Below are 21,625 nucleotides of genomic sequence, written 5' to 3'. Positions count from 1 at the left end.
GTCACGTGCAGCAGCTGCGAGACTTACCAGAATGACCCAGTCCTTGGCAGCTCTGCTCAGAAGTAGTTCTACTTCAGCCAGTCAATCAATGAGGCTTCCTCCTCCAAAGTAACAACGGAGCCAAAAGGAGCCATGCGTTCGGAAAGCATGATCGCTACAAACTGCCCCCCTGCTTCCTTGTCTCCTCCCCCTCCTTGGGCTTTTCCAGCCAATCATAAGGCAAGAACCCCCCTTGGCTCCTCCTTCTGTCTACCTCAGCCAAAGAAAATATCAGAATGCCTATCCTTTGTCCAGTGATCAGTTTCCTTCCTTCCTATCAGAGAAGGGCAAAAGAGCTTTCTCCCGCCTCCCCCCTCCTGCTCGGATGCATTAACCCTTCCCTGTCTCATGGCTGGAACTTCCCTGCTGCTCACCTGGTTTGAATGATGGCCCCACAAGGGTTTTCACACTGCAAAAACAGCAAGCAAGCACATTCAGACACAGGCAGACTCGAGTCTGCATGCGTGGGGACGAGTCACATGTCAGGGGGCCCCTGATGCATGGATGCAAGTCCACAAGTCAGCAAAAAAAGTGCATTTTTGCAACTCCAGTCTGAGTCACCCAAGTCCCATCTCTGGCTAACAGCCAATCCTATGCATGTCTACCCAGAAATAACACCTATTGTATGTGTGTAGTACACTGCACATAAATGACTGACCCAGGTAAGTTCCTTTAAAATCAATGGGATTATGTTAGCCAATGCAAAAATACATAGTCTCTTAGTTCATGGAAACATTCTTAAAATTGCTGAACTCAAATTAACCCTATTCTAACATATTTTAACAATCCTTTTTGTTCATAGACTAGAGCTGCAATCGATACATGCTTATCTTGGAGTAAGTCCCCTTGAATTCAATGAGACTTTCTTCTGAGTAGATTAGCATAGGATTGTGCTGTAGGGCACTTAAAGAGAAGAGAAAGGTAAAGGATGGAGTGATGATTTTGGTCCAGATTACAAGTGATGGGTGGGCGGGGTGAACAGAGATTTTCTTACAATTGCCCTGTGATACCACCTGTACTACCATCTATCCAGTATGATCCAGTATCCTGGGGTTCCCAGTATTGCTTGTAGTTTTACCCAACTCCAGCTAAAAACCTTCCATATCTCAAACATTCTGCAAAGGACAACTGCTTTCTGTTTAGTTGCACTGACAGGCACAAACTGGTCTCTGTCTCCACCCTGTAGGTAGAATGTCCAGTCAAGAAATGTTTCCTAATCAAAGAAGAATTATCACCTAATCATCCTTTTAACAAAGCAATCAGCGTTGCATCGAAACAACCAGCTCTTCCTACATGCAGCAGGACAACATTTCTGTTGCAAAAGAAAGGGTTAATTTGCCAACATTACTGTCTTGTTTTCTTTGGCTCTTTTGGGGATTTCAAGCTACTTTTCAAGACTGAGCTCTTTTGTTGCTCACTGGACGTTATCCCAAAGTTTGTGGTTTGGATAGATTCAGGAAGGAACCGAGGAAATTTGCTTTTGGAAAGGCAGGTGTCTGTCCAACATAGCTAAGCTACTGTTGTGTGCTTGAGATTCTAGGTTTCATCAGAATCAAGGTTGATCCTAGGTTGCACTCTTTTCCAACAAAACAATCTCAGAACAATTTCAGTATCTCTTTTTGTGACTGAACACTTTTATTCAATTTATTTGTGGTTTTGCACTTTGAATAGTCATGGATGCCTTTCTCCTTTCCTTCACCTTTTTCAACATACTTTCAGCCTGATCCTCAAAAATGTCTTTGTTAGCCGATATGTGTTTGTGTGCTCCAGTGCTCTGATAAAATCTCCAGATTTCTACAAATGTTATGTACATTTAACCAAACAGCTTCAAGGTTCTAAGCTCAGGACCAATGCACATTTTTAACCCAGCATGGTGGGCTGGAAAAAGTGAGGCTGAGATGGATGAGACAGAAATCATTCACCTGAGTGCCATGCTTGTGGGAGGTAGAGACCTTCCTGCTGATGCGGCATGAGAGATACATGCACAGAATGAGGCTTCTATGCATGGACACCTTTGTTGGATTAAGAACCTCATAAGCAGTTCAGAAGAGGATGCGTAGCCAGTAGCATGCATGAATGAATCACAGTGCATGTGTGGATACAATTCCCACTGCAAAACACTGCAATTCCCACCTGCGATGCCTAGTTTACTGTCAAGCAATGTAGTCTCAACACAAACAAGATTAGACTGCTGCTAACATTTCACATTTTATTTTATACAAGGCAGTATTTATTTGGTGTCTTTTATTTGCAAGGTCAAGTAGCTAGCACACTCGATAAGCTACTGTCCTGTATAAAATGTATAAAGGCGTCCTGTAGCCATATGGTATTGAAAAGGTCCTGTCCTTGGTACTTGCTAGATTCATCTTTGTCAGTGGACCTCAGTAGCAGATCTGAAAGGTTGGGCAAATTGGTTTGGAAGTTGGGGAAATGAAATGTTGCTTCCACAGTGGCCTTTTTCTCTGGACTTGTCATACTTTCTTTGCCCACTTTACACACAATATTTTTGTCAAATTCTTACATTCCAATGTTTTCTGTGTTGTCACCCTATGTCTTTTCACATCTGATTGGTTGAAGCAAATGTTTTGCTACATAATGCAATTATAACAATAGCTTGTCCACCACAGAGAGGCAAAAGGCTATTTAGGACCTGCATAGTCAATCCAAACTTCCACCCCATTGGTGACTCTTTTCAAAAGTATATTTGACTCTGGGCCACCACAGATTAATCCTGAATAGCCATAGCCATCCATGCACTGATCACATCCAGGTTAAACTATTGCAATGCACTCTACATGAGGCTACCTTTGAAAATGAATTGGAAACTTCAATTAGTTCAGAACGCCATTGCCTGGTTATTGGTGGGAATAAGCAGGTGGGAACAAGTAGCACCATTTTTTGCACTGACATTGGTTTCCAAATTGTTTCTGGGCTCAATTCAAAATGTTGGACAGACTTTAAAGCTCTAAACAATCTTGGCCCATGTTACCCCGACTCCCATAACAGTCTGCCCAGCCTTTGAGATCTGCTACTGAGGTCCACCTCTGACAAAGACGCATCTAGCAAGTACCAAGGACTGGGTCTTTCTGCTGGTCACCATAGGGCTATAGAACACCTTTCCTAAGGAGATCCAAATGGCCTCCTCACCCAAGATTTTCAAAAAGAAACTAAAAGCCTTTGTATTTAATAAAGTCTTCTGCATGTCATTATGTTGATGCCAGAATGCCTCTTACTGTCACTGCTTTTACAAGTTTTGTTTTTAGTGTGCTATTTATTATATTTTAAGCTATTTTAATTAACTGCACTGATTTTTTTTGAAAGGTGGTATACTATTTATTTACTTAATAATGTATGTAAGTTAGAGTGCAATCCTAACCCACTTTCCAGCACCAACATAAGGGCAATGCAGCTCGGACGTAAGGGAACAAACATTCCCTTACTTTGAGGAGGCCTCCATGAGTGCCAGTCAACTGCAGGATGCAGCACATGTCCCACTGACACAGCTATGCCAGTACTGGAAAGTACGTTAGGATCTGGGCCTTAATCAATAATGTATCTAGGTCACAATCCTATGCACCTGGGAGTAAGTATCACTGAACACAGTGGGACTTCTGTCTAAACCATGAGTTTCCAAACCCTGGCTCGGGGGCCAAATCCGGCCCGCAGGAGGATTTGATGTGGCCCATTCAGCTCCCAAAATTATAACACACCCTTTGAAAATTTGAGAGGAGTTCCCGATACATTCTGTACCCTGATCAGACTGCTAATCAGTTACGTCTATCCAATACATACTGAAAAAAGTTTCTTTACAAATTAATTTCTCAGATTTATCCTAACTTCACTCAGCTGTTCCCCAACTCTTTCTCTCTCCGACACATTAATTATCTCCCCAATCCCTCCAAATAATTTTCCTGTCAAATTCCCCCAGAATACAGATTCTCTACATATTCTTCCTTTCAAACATTAATTCTCCCAAAATTAATTTTCCTTTTCAAAATCTATTATCCCCTCTTGTACAAATCAATTTTGCCTTCTTTTCCTCCCAATCCTTTTTCAAAATCCACTCCCCGTCTTCCGTCTCTAATGTATTTATTTATTATTTAAATTTATTAATTCTGTGGCCCTCAAAACTGTGTCAGATATACGATGTGGCCCTTGTGCTGAAAAGTTTGGAGACCCCCTGATCTAAACACACATAGGACTGCCGTCTTTGTACATGAAGTTTCTCCCGGACTTGGAAATAAAGAAAACATTACTTTCTTAATTCTTGCAAGTCAGATGGTTACAAAAGATATTGGAGAGGGATTGCAGAGGAGCCTGGTAACAGCATTTGAGAATCTGGTAAAGTTGACCTTTAGTGACTGGGGTGATGGGAGATAAAGCTGTAAAAAATTGAACCCGCTTGATCAAATTATACTGAATTTACACACAAGAACTAAGCCAAAGCTAAAATGATGTTGTTGACCTACTAAATAGGTAGAAACTAATAAATTCTCAGATCTTGGGTTCAGACTGCTGTATGCATCTGCTGCAATCCGATCAGGAGGTTTCACATTTCACAGCTCTCTCTCCCACAACCCCATCACCAAATCACATGCCTCTCATCGTTTTTAAAGAAACAGTATATATTTTTCAGAGGTAATGGATTTTCAAGATAATTTTGAGTATTACACAATTTTAGTTTTAGGAGCTGACTCTGGAACGTAACCCTTGTGTAAAATGTGGGGTGACTGTACTGTCTTTGGTACTCAACTGAGGGCCAAGATAATTCACCCAGCTTTGCACATGTGTGTGTCCTTTGGATTATTCCTAAGGCTTCCATGGAATATCTTACAAAATTGTGCTGATTTCAGTTTTTGTTCAAGCTACAAACGTGAAATCATCCCTCCTTTGGTTTATTCTTCCCTTTTCCAGTATATGTGTGCTATGAATGGGCATTAGTCATCTGGAAACATTTTGCACTTTAATGTCATAGGAAACATCAGAACACCACTTGGCAAGCTCTGCAATCTCTACCACCAGCTGAAAACAGCACTGCATTTCCAGCATTTGCTGAACCCAATTATTCAGTGCTAAAGGGATTTGTGTTTTCTCTGATTTGTCATAGATCTACAGAGTTCCCGGTTTTTAATCCTCTTGGCTATTCAGAAAACTCAGCTGCTAGTGAGAAAACAGGATCATAAAATGACAATAACTCCCTAACTCAGAATCGTTGCTTAAACAGTGGCTCAGAAATGCAGCTTTAGGAAGCTACTGTCTTAGGGCCCAATCCTATCCAATTCTCCAGTGCTGGTGCAACTGTGCTAATGGGGCATGCACTGCATCTTGTAGTGGGGCAGCAGTCACAGAGGCCTCCTTAAGGTATGGGAACGTTTGTTCCCTTACCATGGGGCTGCACTGTAGTTGTACCAGGGCTGGAAAATTGGATAGAATTGGGCCCTCAAATGATTTTTTTTACATTTGGTGCTCAAACACCACTCTTCTTATCCTAGTAAATCTTCTGTGCACCCTTAGAATATGAGCATAAAAGAGAATTGTGATTTATTTCCAGTTTGTCAAAGGCATACAGAAGTTAATTGAAACAACCTCTGCAGAACATCTACAACAGTGGATCTCACACACTTAGCACCAGGACCCACTTTTTAGAATGAGAATCTGTCAGGACCCACCAGACATGATGTCATGACCGGAAGTGACATCAACAAGCAGGAACATTTTTTACAATCCTAGGCTGCAATCCCATCCACACTTAGCCAGGTGTGTTGTTGGCAACCTTCAGTCTCGAAAGACTATGGTATCACGCTCTGAAAGGTAGTTCTGGAACAGCATCTAGTGTGGCTGAAAAGGCCAATTCGGGAGTGACAATCCCTTCCACACTGGGAGCAAGTGTAGTCTGTCCCTGGTCTGTCTCCCTGGCTATGGGCCTTCCTTCTTAGCCTCTTAGCCTCAGACTGTTGGCCAAGTGTCTCTTCAAACTGGGAAAGGCCATGCTGCACAGCCTGCCTCCACGCGGGCCGCTCAGAGGCCAGGATTTCCCACTTGTTGAGGTCCACTCCTAAGGCCTTCAGATCCCTCTTGCAGATGTCCTTGTATCGCAGCTGTGGTCTACCTGTAGGGCGCTTTCCTTGCACGAGTTCTCCATAGAGGAGATCCTTTGGGGTCCGGCCATCATCCATTCTCACGACATGACCGAGCCAATGCAGGGGTCTTAGCCAGGAGTAAGTCCCATTTACTATCATTATTAAAAGAATATACATACTAGCTTGTTAAAAGTACTGCTCTGTCACATTTCCCCAAATGCAGTCACATACCAAGTTTGGCATATGAAAAATAAAATATTGAAATGAATGGGGACCCACCTGAAATTGGCTTGCAACTCACCTAGTGGGTCCAGACCCACAGTGTGAGAAACACTGGTCTACAAGACATGGAAGAGCAAATAATTAGGATTGTCATTACTACATGAAGAGTTTTCATGCCAACAAATGGGTATCAAGCAGCGCACAGAAACTTTCCACATGATAGTGATGAGTCATACATTAATCCACATTATGCATTACATGACAGATGCAGGCCGAACATCTGGGTACAGTATTTCAAATGGATTCCACATGTGCTTGGAGACTGTGGTGAAAGTTTTTTCCCTATTTTGAAACCCTTCTAAGCACCCTGGAGTTTCTGTGATGACTTGGCATCCTAAAAAAGGCTGATGAGACACCCTGCTGCAAGAGCTATTGTCCAAGGATGCTTCCCTCTTTAATTTCAGCATCACTGCAGAAAGACCACATGGTAAGGCCTACAGATCACTTTGCAGGTTGTCTGTCTTTATGTCTGGTTTTCCAAAGAACAACAGACCCTAGCCAGTACTCCTGCTGGGATTAATATACATCACCAGATTGGGTATTCAGGTCCACCTAACCAGGTCAATGTGCTGGTAGAGAAGCCCAAGTGAACGTAAGCCATCCAACTGGATGGACCCATCATATAATCAACTGTAGATTTTTTTAAGGCCATGCACTAAGTTGCTTGGGTATATTGCTCCTGAGCTGTCATTACAAAGAGCTGCTGCTCTGTGAAAGACATTCCCACTCACTCTGTAAGAGCAGGGACCAGAAGCCTGAGCTAGCGTGACTACAGTAGGGATAGACTTCAGTTAATCACATAAGGAAATTTGTTGTATTTACTGTTTGCATTTTAGTCCTCTCATCAACCTTTGCCAACAATCTTCCTTTGTTAGTCTATATGCATTTTGATTCATTTTGTTTTGACCATTTGCATTCCCCGATGGCTCTGTTTCTTCAGTTTTATAATAAACTTTTTATATTTTTACTGTTTTACCCTGATCCAAGTTGATTTGGGTGGAAGTGGGTTTGCCAGGGCTCCTCAGCCCACCAAGCTCCACTTGGATTTTGTGGCTGTGACTCTGGGAGAGAGGCTTTCCCAAGACAGCCTCTTTCTGTCTGGGCTTCCCTGGCCTTGAGCAGTAGTAGTGAAGAGACTACCAATCCAATCCCAAGAAATTCCAGCCTAACTAGTAAGGAGAGTGGAGTGGGGAATAAAGGAGAAAGGGACGTCACCAACCCATTTTGCCCTCCATCCATCTTTCTTTGCAGAGGCTATGTGAGAACAGGAATTAAAGTGATGTAAGTACGCATTTGTGTGTATATAACCAGGGATATCAAAAACTTTTTGCATGTAAGCTTCAATTACTTTACGAAGACCATTCTTCCCCTTAAAAATTAACAGGATTATGGCCACAGTATTTCTCACCAGAAGTGCCTGGCACAAAGACCTGCTCACTGGAGTACACAGAAGTCTCTGTATTGGGCATTCATTTGCTTAAAGTAGCAGATTCCACCAAATAACTTGGAATGTGATATATAATCTACATAATAATAATATGGAGATGGGGGGTGGCGGCAAGGAGTAGGGCCTTCTCTGTGGTGGCACCAACTCTGTGGAATTCCCTCGCTCTCCCTGCTCCCGCCTTAGAGGCTTCTGGCAGAGCTTGAAAACATTTCTTTTTACTATCGCCTTCTGAGTTTCAGGTTTTATAATACAGATATTTAAGGTTTTTATGCATTAGTTTTTCTATGGACATTTTTTTTTTTAGAGTTTGCTGCTTGTTTTTTGCCCTATTTGCTTCTGGCTGTTAATGAGTTTTTTAGATTGTATACTGTTTTTAAGTATTGTTAATGTTTATATTTTTATATTATATTTTACAATGCTTTTATTGACGTTTTGTAAGCCACTTTGAATGCCCACTAGCGAGACAGAGGATATAAATTTGTAAATTAAATAAATAATCTTTATAATTCATCTGTGTGAGAGTGTGTGTGTGTTTTAAATCAGGCCACCTGATATGGTGACAGGATAAGATTCATCTGGGTTGCTCAACCAAAATCAAAGCAGATGGCATCCCTAAAACCAGTATGTATATCTCCATGAAAGTTACTCCATTTAATAAGATGACTTAAGATGGAAAAAAGGGTTGCCTCTTGTATTTTTAGCATCCTAGATGTTAACCTGTGGTCAGTTTTTTTTTGTTTTTTTTCAAATTGAAGGATTATTAGAATGACAGAATAATTGTATAGGAGCAGGATCATTTATAAGACTGAAATACACTTACTGAGTTCATAGTCATTTATCTTTACTTGGCAAAAAAACCACGTTTGGTTTGGCAACAGCTTTTGAGAAAACATTGGAAATTAGAAGCTGGGAGTGGGGAGGAGGTTGGGGAGAGAAGATGTTTGACTCGGAAGCTCTAGCTTAGCACTGAAAACTGGATCTCAGTATGAGCCTGAATTCAACTGACTGTTTTCAGCCTGTTTACCAAGTTTCCTTCTGGGGTTGGCCCACAAAAGAGCGGTTGTCCTTTCTTAAATAAGCAGAGTAAGTAACTATCTTCAAGTCAAAATCAAGGGCAAAATATGCTCCCCTCCCCCAATTGTCAGTATATTAATTTTTCAGAATACGTGGCAAGAATGTGAGTATGGCTCGGACAAATAGAGGCTTGGGTCAAAAAAGAGCATGGATCTCCATCCTTTCCATGTCTAATCAAGGAGCCTGAGACATTAGTCACATGTTCTTCATTTCTTCACACTAAAATGGAAGTATGCCAGAAGAGAGAGAGAGAGAGAGAGACACGCTTGGTCAATGCTCCCAAATAGGAACCACAGCTGCCTATTAAATGTGGTCGTCACTTCCAGCATAAAAATCAATTTTCCTTGCAGTGGGGGGATGTGGTGAATAATGACTGGGTTGTTCAAGAAAGCATGACTGATTTGGGATGAAGAATTCTGCCACCCTGACATTTTCACAGCATAATTTATTGCATAAACTGTATAAAGCTGTGGCAACCAGGTCTGGTTGCCAGGTTTAATAGTGGTGAATCGTCTGGAGAGACCACATCACGGCAGCAGATCTTTCCCTTGTAAAACACACTTGAACTCCTGAGAACTTGCTATGCTGAGTAATATGGAACCCAAGAATGTCCTCAATTGGAGTCTCCTGGCTTTGCTTCTGTTTCTTCATTTTTGCCTGTGCCAAGATGAATACATGGAGGTGAGCAGAAGATCTAATAATCCAATGGCCAAAGTATTGCAAAGTCACCACCAGACTGGCCACAAAGGTTCCAGCAGCAGGGACTTGGTGAGACAGCGGAGTCGACTTGTTGAGTGGACGGTTGAGAATGATGGTAATAGCCCTTCTACTGACCAAAATGCCTTGAAACCAGAGGTAGATGATGTAGCACAGACTACCTCAAACAGAGTCCAGGTACTCTGAATTAATCTTCTAAAAAAAGTTTACAAAGCTATTGAAATGTTTTCCTATATAAGACGATGAACACTACTTTTAAGAAAATTAGTTTATTTAAGATGCTTATGGGTTTGTGATTTTCTCTGTGATAGAAATATCCCTTTGATGAACAGAGAAAGCAGAGCAATAGCAATCTCTCATTTTCTTTAAACTTTGCTTTTTTGCATGCTGTCAAACGTTTAAATCTCGTTTCATTTATTGCATTGAAGTATCTCTAGCAATGTAATGCTGAAATCTTATGCATGTTTACCTATTGAACACAGTGACATATTTCAGAGTAAACATATATAGGATTGTACTGCATGCCTACAATACATTCAAAGTGAAACACTCTTCAAGCCATTTGAAATTCATGAGATGGTTTAAATTTTGCTGGATCATCTGATAATGTTTTATAAGAAATGTAAAGCAGAGCAAGTTTATTCTGTATTAGATCAAATGCTCTTTAGGAAGTAGTATGCAAATATGTGAGTCACATAGAACTCTTCATCAAACAGACACTTATGAAAAACTGTAAAATTTTATGAGATTAAAAAAAAATCTCCCACATTCAGGATTTTGCACTGCATGACCATTTAATCTTTTGCATGTCTACTCAGAAATAAGTACCACTAAATTCCATGTAAGCATATATAGGATTGCAGTCTATTTTTTATAGATTATATTAGAATAGATTACTTTATTGTCATTGTGCTTAAAGCACAATGAAATTTGATGCACCATTGAGATACGGACATAAAAAAACTATATACAACAATCACTCACATCAGCCACACTGCACACTCACCCACACATTCAATACAACATGCAACATATAACATAAAAACAATATTAAACAAAACCATATTGCCCAGGAGCATGATAACAAATGAAATTAGTGAAATTAGTAAATAACACATGAAATTATATGAAATTAGTGTAAAGTAATATGCTCAACACCATCCACAGCTCTGTTAACCTAGAGATTGTGGCATTTTGGTGACATTATTATGAAGCTGAAGTGATTTTATGATGCTCATAGTTGCTGAAACTGGCTTAAATCTACAGAAGCCAGTTCAATTGATTTGTAGGACAGGCAGTTTAAAAGGAAGAATAAAAATATATTATTTGGGATTGCTAGATTTTAGAAAATTTAAGAAAATACTTATTTAGAAAAGCTGTAGTCAACTGTCCAATTTTAAATAATTCTCAGAGTGGAGAGAAATGAAATATATAATGTAAAGCAATAAAACAACAAGAATAATAAACATTTATTATCTGGCAGGAGAGAATACCACTACAGTGATCCTAGTAGTAAAAGTTAAAAGTCTTACTAAAAAAGTAAGTTTTAACAGGCTTTTTTAAAACATTGAAATGGACAAATCTATTGGATTTTGTAGTTCTCTCACACCAGGGAGTTCTATCAATGAGTAGTTATTAATGAAAAAAATTATCCTGAATGTTGAACACAGTAACGCTTCTGATGGAAAGGACACTTGCAACACAGTTTTGTTACTGAATCTCAGTGATCAGGGAGCTACAAATAAGCAGAGAGCTACTACAGAATTACAGCCCAATCCTGAGCTGCCCAGGGCGCGCGGCTGCAGCAGCGCAGAGGACGGCTGTCGCCACATCCTGCAAACCTCAGCCTGCCACAGGTGTAGTCTCGGGAGAGGGGGACTTTCGTAAGGGGTAAGGGAATCAGCCCCGCAATGGGGCTACTCACTTTATCGCCAACCAAAAGGTTGGCAGTAAAGGCGTTTGTGTAGGGCACCGAGCCCCACACGAACCCTTTGAATCCAGTGGAGCAGAGCTCCATGGGACCCACCTCCCTCCCTCCCCCAGCATGCCTCCCACCCGCCTTTTCTCCACCTCCCACCTCCCCCCGCCCTCTCTCTGCCCTCCGCCTGCCTCCTACCCAGAATGCCTCCTCCCCACCCCCCTCCCCGCCCTGCTTACTGTGCCGCAGCTCAGCGGTCCGTGAGACCTCTGAGTAGTGGGGGGTGGGTACCCACCCGGTGCTAGCCCAGCGCCGGCCAGCACTGGGCTAGCACGGGCACTAGCCCAGCAGTAAGCTTTGCAGACGTACCTTGTGGCACGTTTGCAACAGTGCACTCCGGCAAAATGCTGGAGCACCAAGCTCAGGATTGGACTCTTAGGGTGTAATCCTAACTGCGCCCTATGCTGGCCCAAGTCACTTGGGCCAGCCTGGGAAGGTTGCAAACATGCCGTAAAACACGTTTGCCCTTCCTCAGGAGGAAGCCAACTGTTACCCTGCAGATGCCCAATCTCGTCTGATCTCGGAAACTAAGCAGGGTCAGGCCTCATTAGTACTTGGATGGGAGACCGCCTGGGAATACCGGGTGCTGTAGGCTTATACCATAGTCTTTTGAGACTGAAGGTTGCCAACCAGGAGGAAGCCAGGCTGGCACTCTGAAAAGCTGACAGAAGCCTCCGAGGCAGGGCTGGGATCTGGCAGTTATGCCAGATCCCAACCCCTGTCCCCGGGGAGAATGGAGCAGCTTCAAGCCGCTACACTACACTCTCCTCGGACTTGCTCCACCTTAGGAGGTGGCGCAAGTCCTAGGAGACCCATTGTGGCCAGCAGCCCTTACACAGGAGTGAGGTTTTCCCTTGCCTCTGGCTAAGCCGCTGCTGGCCACAATCCTGCGCTGGATACAGCGCAAGCCTCCAGGCTTGCCTATTCCCGTTCAAGTTAGGATTGCTCCTTCCATGGTATAACGGGGTAGTCATAGTAGTTACCAGGGAAAATAGATAGTGAAAGGGTTTTCTAGATGCTGGATTGCAGCAGACATGGCTCTGTTTCCTCCCTGGAAACAATTATGGAGAGGAACAGCCTAAACCCTAGAAAAGGAATTAGTCTTGGAGGAAGACAAGGAGAACAGACAAAACAAGCAAGTGCATCCTAGTCCGCATTGTGGAGTAATTTGTTTTTGCACAGTTACTATTCCTTTTTAAATATGTGTAAATATTTTTTTCACTGAGGTAGCACCCAGATTTTGTCATTTTCAGCCAATTTTGAGTCCAGCACAGCTGCAGACCACCCACCACCATACCTTGTGTAATTAAATTGTTCAGTAAGTAGCAAGAATAGAGCTCAATACTATCCCCTGCCAGGCCACAACACGCAGCACATGTCAGAGGGCACACTGCATGCCATGGGCCATCGAGAGCCTGGCAGAAGTAAGTAAAAAACATTACGTCTTACCTCTCCATAGGCCGCCTGGTCTCCAATGGGCCTCCTCAGACCGATGCCAACATTTAGTGGCATACGTCTAAGAAGACTCTGGGGGCCAGGCCAGGCTGGGAAGGGCATACAAGATTTTATTTGAGCTAGTGCTACCAAGATCTACCCCCAAACTGCCCCGGCCTGCTCCCCATCCCAATCCCATGTATGTATGCATGTATGGTAGTAGTGGAGATGCATTCTATTGCCTGGTTTGTTTTTCAAATTGTTTGCTTGCAGACAACACAGAGTGGACCTCAAAACCCACCAGAATGTGGCTGCCGGGGGGATTTTGGATTTCGAGGTTATCAAGGCCCACCAGGGCCCCCGGGGCCTGCTGGAATGCCAGGTAAAAAATTATTTCCCATGTAATAATTATTAATGCTGGCTGGTCCCTGAAGCCATTCTGATTTAAAATATATGGACTTACTCTGAAGCAAATCCCTATCAACTTCTGCCCAGCCTCTGTCAACCTACCTGGGCCCTGAGATCTACCTTAGAGGCCCACCTCTGCATTTCCCCTCCATTTGAAATACATCAGGAGGGGACTTGTGAGAAGGCCTTTTCTGTGCTCATCTTCCGTCTGAAGAATGTCCTCCTAGACAGGTGTGTCTGGTGTCAAGTCTGCATTCATCTCAGCAGCAGGTTAAGATCTTTTTATTGCCCAGGAATTTTCTAGTGTGTGGTTACTGGCTTTGTATTTTTATGCAGCTATTCTGCTTTTACTATTAGTGTTTTTGTTATTTATTATTATTGATTTTTCTAATTTTTGTGGCCCACCTTGAGGGGTTGCTTGAAGCAGTTGGATAATTCTCTACAATGGAAGCTGTTCCTATCGACTGGGTTCATCCCTTCAGTCCCCTTAGTGGATGTTGGGTGAGAGAATTGGCCAGAGAGCTCCAGACTGCAGTGTCCTAATGTTAACAGTCATACTAGTCTGGCTTGGGAGCTGTTCTTAGGCAACAGGGTGTGTTTGCACAATACACAAATAATAGCAACGAGTTTCTTTAGTTGGATCAGGCAATTATTCCATCTCACTTCTGCAAGCTGTTACCAGAAAGAGTGGTTCCTATATTCTTACAGCAGAGCAGATTTTATTTAAACTCTTTGATGGTATTCCAATAATAAAAATTTCCAGTAATAAAAGTATGGCATAGTCAGCTCCATAAAGTGCTTCTATAAGCAGTTTTGGATGGCAAAAATTTGTAAATTACATGATTCCTTTGGCATAAGCTCACAGTGATGAATAGTGTTATTATGGGAATCAACCATCAACCTTTCATTCCAGAAACGTTCTGCATATGATTTCAGTCATAAGCATAGAAATACCCAATAAGATCATTGATACAAGAACACTTTTTAAAAATCTGACTGAAGATGTGAGAGATTCCTTTTTCCTATGTTAACTGTTTTGAGAACACTTTTTGTGTTGAAAAGCGATATATAAATATTATTAACACTAATGCCCACATTAACAATAGTAACTATGGTTTTTCAGCTTATAGAATGCTTCAATTTAAAAACAATTAACAAGAATCCTGAATGGCCTGTGTTGTTATCTCAACATAGAAAACTGTAAGCTATTTCAGGCAATTATGTACTTAACAACACAGGCATCTGAAGAGAGCCTACTTCTAGTTCCCAGGGTCAACTCCAAACATGTTCTCCCTCCTTGTTATCTGATAAAAAAGATTAACCACTTTGTAATTGATCTTTTACTGTCCAGAAGTGGTGGATAATTTTATCCCAGCATCTGTAGTATCCCACTCATTTCCAGATCAAAGTTTCATATAGGGATGTTGCTAAAAACTGGAATCATCTGAATTTCAGCAGCATATTTTTCATCCACCCATTACATTTTTGGGGCCTTCTGTGAGACAGGAAAACACCCAACTTGCTCTACAGGACCTTCCACTCAATGCTGCATCACACTAAACCCGAGCAGCCTGAGGACCAGTGTACTGACTTCAGCTCACATCACTGCAATAGTGAAACAGATTTAGCATGCAATCCTAACCAATATTCCAGCACTGACCTAGCCCAATGCAGATCTAAGGTAAAGTAACAAACATGCCCTTACCTTGAGGAGGCCTCCTTTGACTGCCTCCAACTGCAGGATGCAATGCATGCCACATTGGCACAGCTATGTCAGTGCTGGAAAGTTGCTTAGGATTGCACTCTTAATTATTTATTAAAATATTTGTATGCCACCTTTCTTCCCAACCAGGCGCTCAAGGCAGCTCATCAATTTGTATAAAAACAGTAATACCAAAACAAAATCTCCAGCCATAATCAAAGCAAAATTCAGCAGTTCTAGAATGTTTTTCAAACTAACCTCAAGGGGAATTCACCCATTACCAAACAAGGGATAACCATCATTGTTATTATATTATATTGGTAATACAAAAGTATTTTCTCTTGTTTCTCACTGGTAGATGGCTATATGGGAGTCATTCACCCTACTGATACTGATTTCGTTCACAGATATCTATTCTTTTTTTCTTGGCCCTAAAATGTGCCATTCCAATAATAATGACTCTTTTTCTGTGTCCTACCTACTTCTTCTTGGAGAGTTAAAACAGAACTACTGTGCACGTACAAGTCCACAGGCTATTAATTGCTGCTAGATTTGCAAACTGAGGAGGATTTATAGTCAAATAATTTCTTGTAGACAAGAGTAGAAAATGAAGTTGGGGAAGCTAGCCTATTACCCTATCAAGTCATTTGACCATAAGTCTTAAAACTGAGCAAACAACTCATTGATCCTTTTAAGGAAACCATGGAAACAATGGAAATAACGGAGCCCCTGGTACTGAAGGATCAAAAGGTGATAAAGGAGACAAGGGGGACATAGGACTAAGAGGAGAGCGCGGCCACCATGGACCAAAAGGAGAGAAAGGTTATCCCGGCATTCCACCAGAACTTCAGGTAAAAATACGTAGAGTGCACTTTTTATCACAGTTTTTATAATGGATGGATCTCTTCTACGAAAACAGTAGAAACATTATGGGGAAGTGCAGAATCTCTCTCACACATACATTTTGAAAACAAGTGAAACATTTACTGTACCATAACAAGGTGCCGAAAATCCCAATCTCTGTTGTCTGTTAGAACCAGTGTGTTACACCATTATAGTGTCTGACCCAGGTTCGAAACGCTGCTCAGTCACCAAACTCCCTAACAGCCAACCTTACCCAAATTTCCTCCTCCCCCCCCCTGGCCAATGCAGCTGCACCAACGAAGCACACACTGTATGGGGGGGGGTGCAAATGGAAAGATCTCTTGGGACAAGTGAACATTTGCTCACTTACCATCCAGCCTTTCCCACCCCAGTTCTGCTCCCACCACTGTTGCACAAACTTTGTAGAACTATGTTCATAAGAAACATAAGAACAGCCCCACTGGATCAGGCCATAGGCCCATCTAGTCCAGTTTCTTGTGTCTCACAGCGGCCCACCAAATGTCCCAGGGAGCACACCAGATAACAAGAGACCTGCATCCTGGTGCCCTCCCTTGCATCTGGCATTCTGACATAGCCCATTTCTAAAATCAGGAGGTTGCGCATACACATCATGGCTTGTACCCCGTAATGGATTTTTCCTCCAGAAACTTGTCCAATCCTCTTTTAAAGGCATCCAGGCCAGATGCCGTCACCACATCCTGCGGCAAGGAGTTCCATAGACTGACCACATGCTGAGTAAAGAAATATTTTCTTTTGTCTGTCCTAACCCTCCCAACACTCAATTTTAGTGGGTATCCCCTGGTTCTGGCGTTACGTGAGAATGTAAAGAGCATCTCCCTATCCACTCTGTCCATCCCCTGCATAATTTTGTGTCTCAATCATGTCCCCCATCAGGTGCCTCTTTTCTAGACTGAAGAGGCCCAAAAGCCTTTCCTCATAAGGAAGGTGCCCCAGCCCAGTAATTATCTTTTGCACCTTTTCCATTTCCACTATGTCCTTTTTGAGATGTGGCAACTGTCAAAAAGCCCTCTGCGCGCCAGCCCAATCCATGAGATGATTGGGCTATAGGTGAAATTGGTTCTAGTGGGGTATAAATTATATAAATAAAATCTAAAACAGATTTGCACATAGAAAATTTATTCAGAAAGGGAACAAGCAAGATGAGCCTAAGCACAAGTTTTTTGTTTTAAATTTATTCATAACTTAGTAGTCTGTTCAGTTTATTTATTATTATTATTATTATTATTATTATTATTATTATTATTATTAACAGTATTTCTATACCGCTTTTCAAAGAAAGCTCACAAAGCGGTTTACAGAGAATTCAGATGTTTTGGCTGAAATTTTAATCTGAGATACACATGTTAAGTTCCCATTGATTTCAGTGGGACTTATATGTGAGCAAATTGATGCAAAATATGGGCCATAAAGGATACATATTGCATATCCTTAAAGGTACATCAAGTTACAAAGTATACATGTTGGCAGTGTGATGTGCATCTTGATAATTATCTACTTATTTATAGATTTATAATCCACATTTGAACAAAATGATCTGCAAGGGGTCTTATAATGACAATCCAAAATCAACCCAATAGCACCTTAGTCCTCTGGCTGATGTCTCCACTAGCTTTTCCAATTCCCAAATAACTGGTAGTTGGAACAGATTTCTTTTTCAGGCAGGGAAGGGGAGCCATGTTCCCTGCAGCTTCTCCATTCTCTGGCCAGTGGTGGGCCAGGTAGATCTTTCCCCAGGCCAAGGTGCTCATCCTAGAAGGCAGGGTATGCTACCTTCCAGTGTAAAAGAAGGCAGCAATGGTGCAAGCCCCCCACTGGGGTGTTTCAGAGGTCAGCCAGTTGGACCCTTGAAGACTCTTGGCTGGTGCCTAACCTGGTTCTGATACAAGTAATTTTGCATCAGGTTCCCAATGAGAGCAACTAAATTCTAATCATGCTTCAGGTGTGTCAGCAGGTGAGCTTCTACTCTGGTGGGATTATTGTTGCACTGGAGTACATGGAGGTACTCTGGTACCTCAAGGATAGTATTGGGTCTTCATTCTCTCAACTCTTACATATCTTCTCAGAAGCAAGTCTATAATGCTTCAGTGGGGCTTACTCCCAGGAAAGTGAACACTAGAATTGCAGCCTAATTCTCATTTTTACAATTGGGTATTTGAAGCTAAGGGAAAGTTATTTAATTGGAAACATTCAGTTGTCAAGATGGCACTAAATGGCAGTTTTTCACCTACCCCAGACTGGTGAGGGAGGGAAGCTGTGTTCAGTAGGTTTCATGCATTAAAAATTGGTCACATGTGTTTAATAAAGTTAAAACCAAGTGCAGTCTGGTGTCTTCATTGGGGGAGGGGGAGGTGCAAGGATAAATAGAATGGCAGATGCAGGGAAGTGGCAGCAAGCACCTTGTTATCTTGTGAGTTCCCTGAGGCATCTGGTGGGCTGCTGTGAGATACAGGAAGCTGGACTAAATGGGCCCTGGGCCTGATCTTATGTTCTTATTTAAATACTGAAACTTCTTACAGGACCTGACAAGATCACCAGTGTTTCTTGTATTAGGGCAAAATTTCAAACCAAGCTGTTTACTTTTCAGACATATGTTACCATGCTTAACTTTCCACATAGGAATGGTTCTTATTTACATCAATGGGACTTTTGTCACTGAAGTCTGCTGAGAGTTGGCCTGGGCCCTAAATGCACATCTAGGTAATTAAAGGAAATATTCCCAACTCTAAGTAGGAAAAAAGCCTGTATGCAATGGACTGCTTCCAACCATGTTTTCCTATCTGTTTTTTTTCCTGCTTGGTAGCTACAGTTTAAACACAAGCTATATTTGTATAGGTTGCATTCATGGCTTCAATGGCAACCCACTTCAGTAATCAGAACAGTGGAATAATCTTCAGTAGCGTTGAAACCAATGTGGGAAATTTTTTTGATGTCATGACTGGTCGATTTGGTGCCCCTGTGAACGGTAAGTATAACAATAATAGATAGAGATGTGAGCCATACTTGTAACACTGAGTTCATTAAAGTTGCAATCATATACACATTTTGTTAGAGAGGGGTCCTTGCATACTCAGTGAGTCTTTATTCTGAATAAATATGCATTAGATTGGGCTTGGTATGTGCTATGTACAGAAGGGGCCTAGGTATCCATGGCTTCAGCATCTATGGATTGACTCAGTGCTGGTGCCAGACTCACACTGGAGGCCCTCATATGGCTTCCTGAACATCAGAAAGCCCCGAGGTGTCAGAAAGGCACTTCTGATTTTTGGGAGAACTGAAAGTGCCTTTCCAACACCTTCTGGGGGGCTTTCTGAGGCCTAGCGAGGCAGTGCACAACTTCTCCAGGTCTCACAACACCTCTGACGTGACTAGAAGGCACTTCTAGTTGCATCCAGATGGATCCCACCCACCGATTCCATTATCTGCAAGTTTCAGTATCTGGGGAGGGGACCTGGGAACAGACCCCCCCTGTGGATGCTGAGGTCCAACTGTATCCTCTGAAAAACAAACAGCTTAGAGGCAACTGAAATTCTGTATTCATAAATTGTGTAGATTTGCATACATTCACTTAATTTTGACATTTCAATTGATTCTAATCTTCTTGGAATTCAGACCATTAAGAAAAAGAGTACAGTTGCACAGGACAAAGAGAAATTATAATGCAGAGAATCAAGACCAGTAATATCTGGGTATTCTTTTAAGTGGACATGTATTGAACCCTATACATTACAGTTTTAGATGGGGCAATGACTTGTGGGAGTGCTCCTGTCCCTTCAAAACAGAATGCAAGTAGTGACCCTCGGTAGTAGTGACTGATACTGAGGTAGTAGTACTGCTGGTGTGATTCTAATTCTCTAAAACAAACAGACATTTTGCCACTAGTTTCAATAGTCTGCAAACAAGGCTTTGCATGCTTTTTCTTAAAACTGTTGCTTTAGTTGGGTCCCGGTCTGAACTGTAAATTGAAGAGGAGGAGAAAGGAAGATCTTACAGCAACTTCAGCAAAGGAATGCTCTTTGCTCCTCTAGGGTGTATGCAAAATTTAACAAATAAAATGGTTGTTTTTCAGGAGTGTATTTCTTCACCTTCAATATGATGAAACATGAGGACGTAGAGGAAGTGTATGTTTACTTAATGCACAATGGCAATACCGTTTTCAGCTTATACAGGTGTGTTGATTGGTTGTTGCAGCCTTTGTAAATTGCCACGCCTTTTTGGGGGGACCAAAAGTATACACACATGGGCCGGGCAAAAAAGGGGGTTAAACAATCCTGCAGTTACAGTGCTGCAACTGAAGCAACAGTGCCTGAAGGGGGTGATCTACAAGGAGGAAGGAGTGGGGGACTGGGTAGGAGAAGAAGAAAAAAAGATGCTTAGCTCCCTCTCTACTACCTTTCACATTCTACTCCTCAAACAGAAGTTCCAGACCCCCATTTCCATTCAAGGGGTGCATTTGTTCAAAATAACCATGTGCAAATTTTAGGAACAAAAAGTTCAAGGTGTTTGCTTGATCTTTTGTAAATTCACCATTTTTTTATAGCTACGAATCCAAAGGGAAAACAGACTCATCAAGCAACAGCGCAGTGCTAAAACTTGCCAAGGGAGATGAAGTGTGGTTGCGAATGGGCAATGGGGCACTGCATGGAGATCATCAACGCTTTTCTACTTTTGCAGGGTTTCTCCTATTTGAAACCAAGTAGCTGAAAAGTTTATTTTCCACACAAATACTGCTTTTTGTTTCTCTGTTCTGTGGAACAGCATGGGCCTTGAGTATTTATGGAGTGTGCTAAGGAAGTTAGACACAAATTGATATACCCTCTTTGTGTTATTTGGGATCACACTGCCTTGCTATAGTCTTATATCATACTAGTCCTTGGGTAGTTACTGAAATACTGTACAAGATACCGTAATTTGTTGTGATGATTACAGCCTTTGGTCCTACTTCAGAGATTTCTTATGCAAATACAACCTGATACATGCTTTCCACAAATATTGACTGCATTGTGTATGTAGATCTGCTTCGTTCTTGAAATGGGTGGGTAAATCAGTGTGTATGGAGCTTCATGTGTGGTTTGGATCTCCCATATCATTCAAAAATTCAGATGAATTCATATCCACTCTGCACACAGTATTGCATTCAGCATGGAAACTCACACATGCAATTTCCTTCTGTACACAGAAGAAGTCCTTACTGGACCAGAGAAAACATATTCAGCACTGGGGTTCAAGTTAGAAACTCATGCTTTTAAATGTTAGTTATACTTTTATCTTGTGGGTCTGAATAACAACATCTGAACAGACAGGACAATTTCCTGAACTGTGAAATTGATTGTTACCCTGATCTACAACTAGGTTAAGTTGAACAGACTAAACTGACACAATTTTCTTGAAATGAACATATCTATCTAAATGGACTTATATGCAAATACTTCAACTTAATAGAGTTGTGGATTGGAATGTATATCATTTTAAAACAGAGGCTTTACTTAGACTGTAGTTAAACTTTGAAGTACATTAGCAAAATTTTGGAATGATTTAAAAAGCCTAGAATGAATCTGTCA

General features: G+C 41.8%; 1 protein-coding gene across 2 annotated transcripts; it reads left to right on the top strand.

The window, feature by feature from the left end:
- Positions 1-9,504: 9,504 nt before the first annotated feature.
- On the top strand, positions 9,505-20,764 carry C1QTNF3 (C1q and TNF related 3). Of its 2 annotated transcripts, none has more exons than XM_066617692.1 (6): positions 9,505-9,816; positions 13,325-13,433; positions 15,858-16,012; positions 18,900-19,029; positions 20,134-20,233; positions 20,605-20,764. In XM_066617692.1, exons 1-6 carry the CDS (start codon positions 9,505-9,507, stop codon positions 20,762-20,764), a joined length of 966 nt encoding a protein of 321 aa, XP_066473789.1. The 2 variants fall into 2 exon arrangements, with proteins under 2 accessions (XP_066473789.1, XP_066473790.1); XM_066617693.1 differs by having other exon boundaries at positions 9,517-9,603.
- Positions 20,765-21,625: the final 861 nt, after the last annotated feature.

The sequence above is a fragment of the Tiliqua scincoides genome, chromosome 2 (assembly GCF_035046505.1).
Source record: "Tiliqua scincoides isolate rTilSci1 chromosome 2, rTilSci1.hap2, whole genome shotgun sequence".
Taxonomy (NCBI): domain Eukaryota; kingdom Metazoa; phylum Chordata; class Lepidosauria; order Squamata; family Scincidae; genus Tiliqua; species Tiliqua scincoides.
The sequence above is the reverse complement of the archived record's forward strand: the minus strand, read 5'-3'. Positions and strand labels throughout refer to the sequence as shown.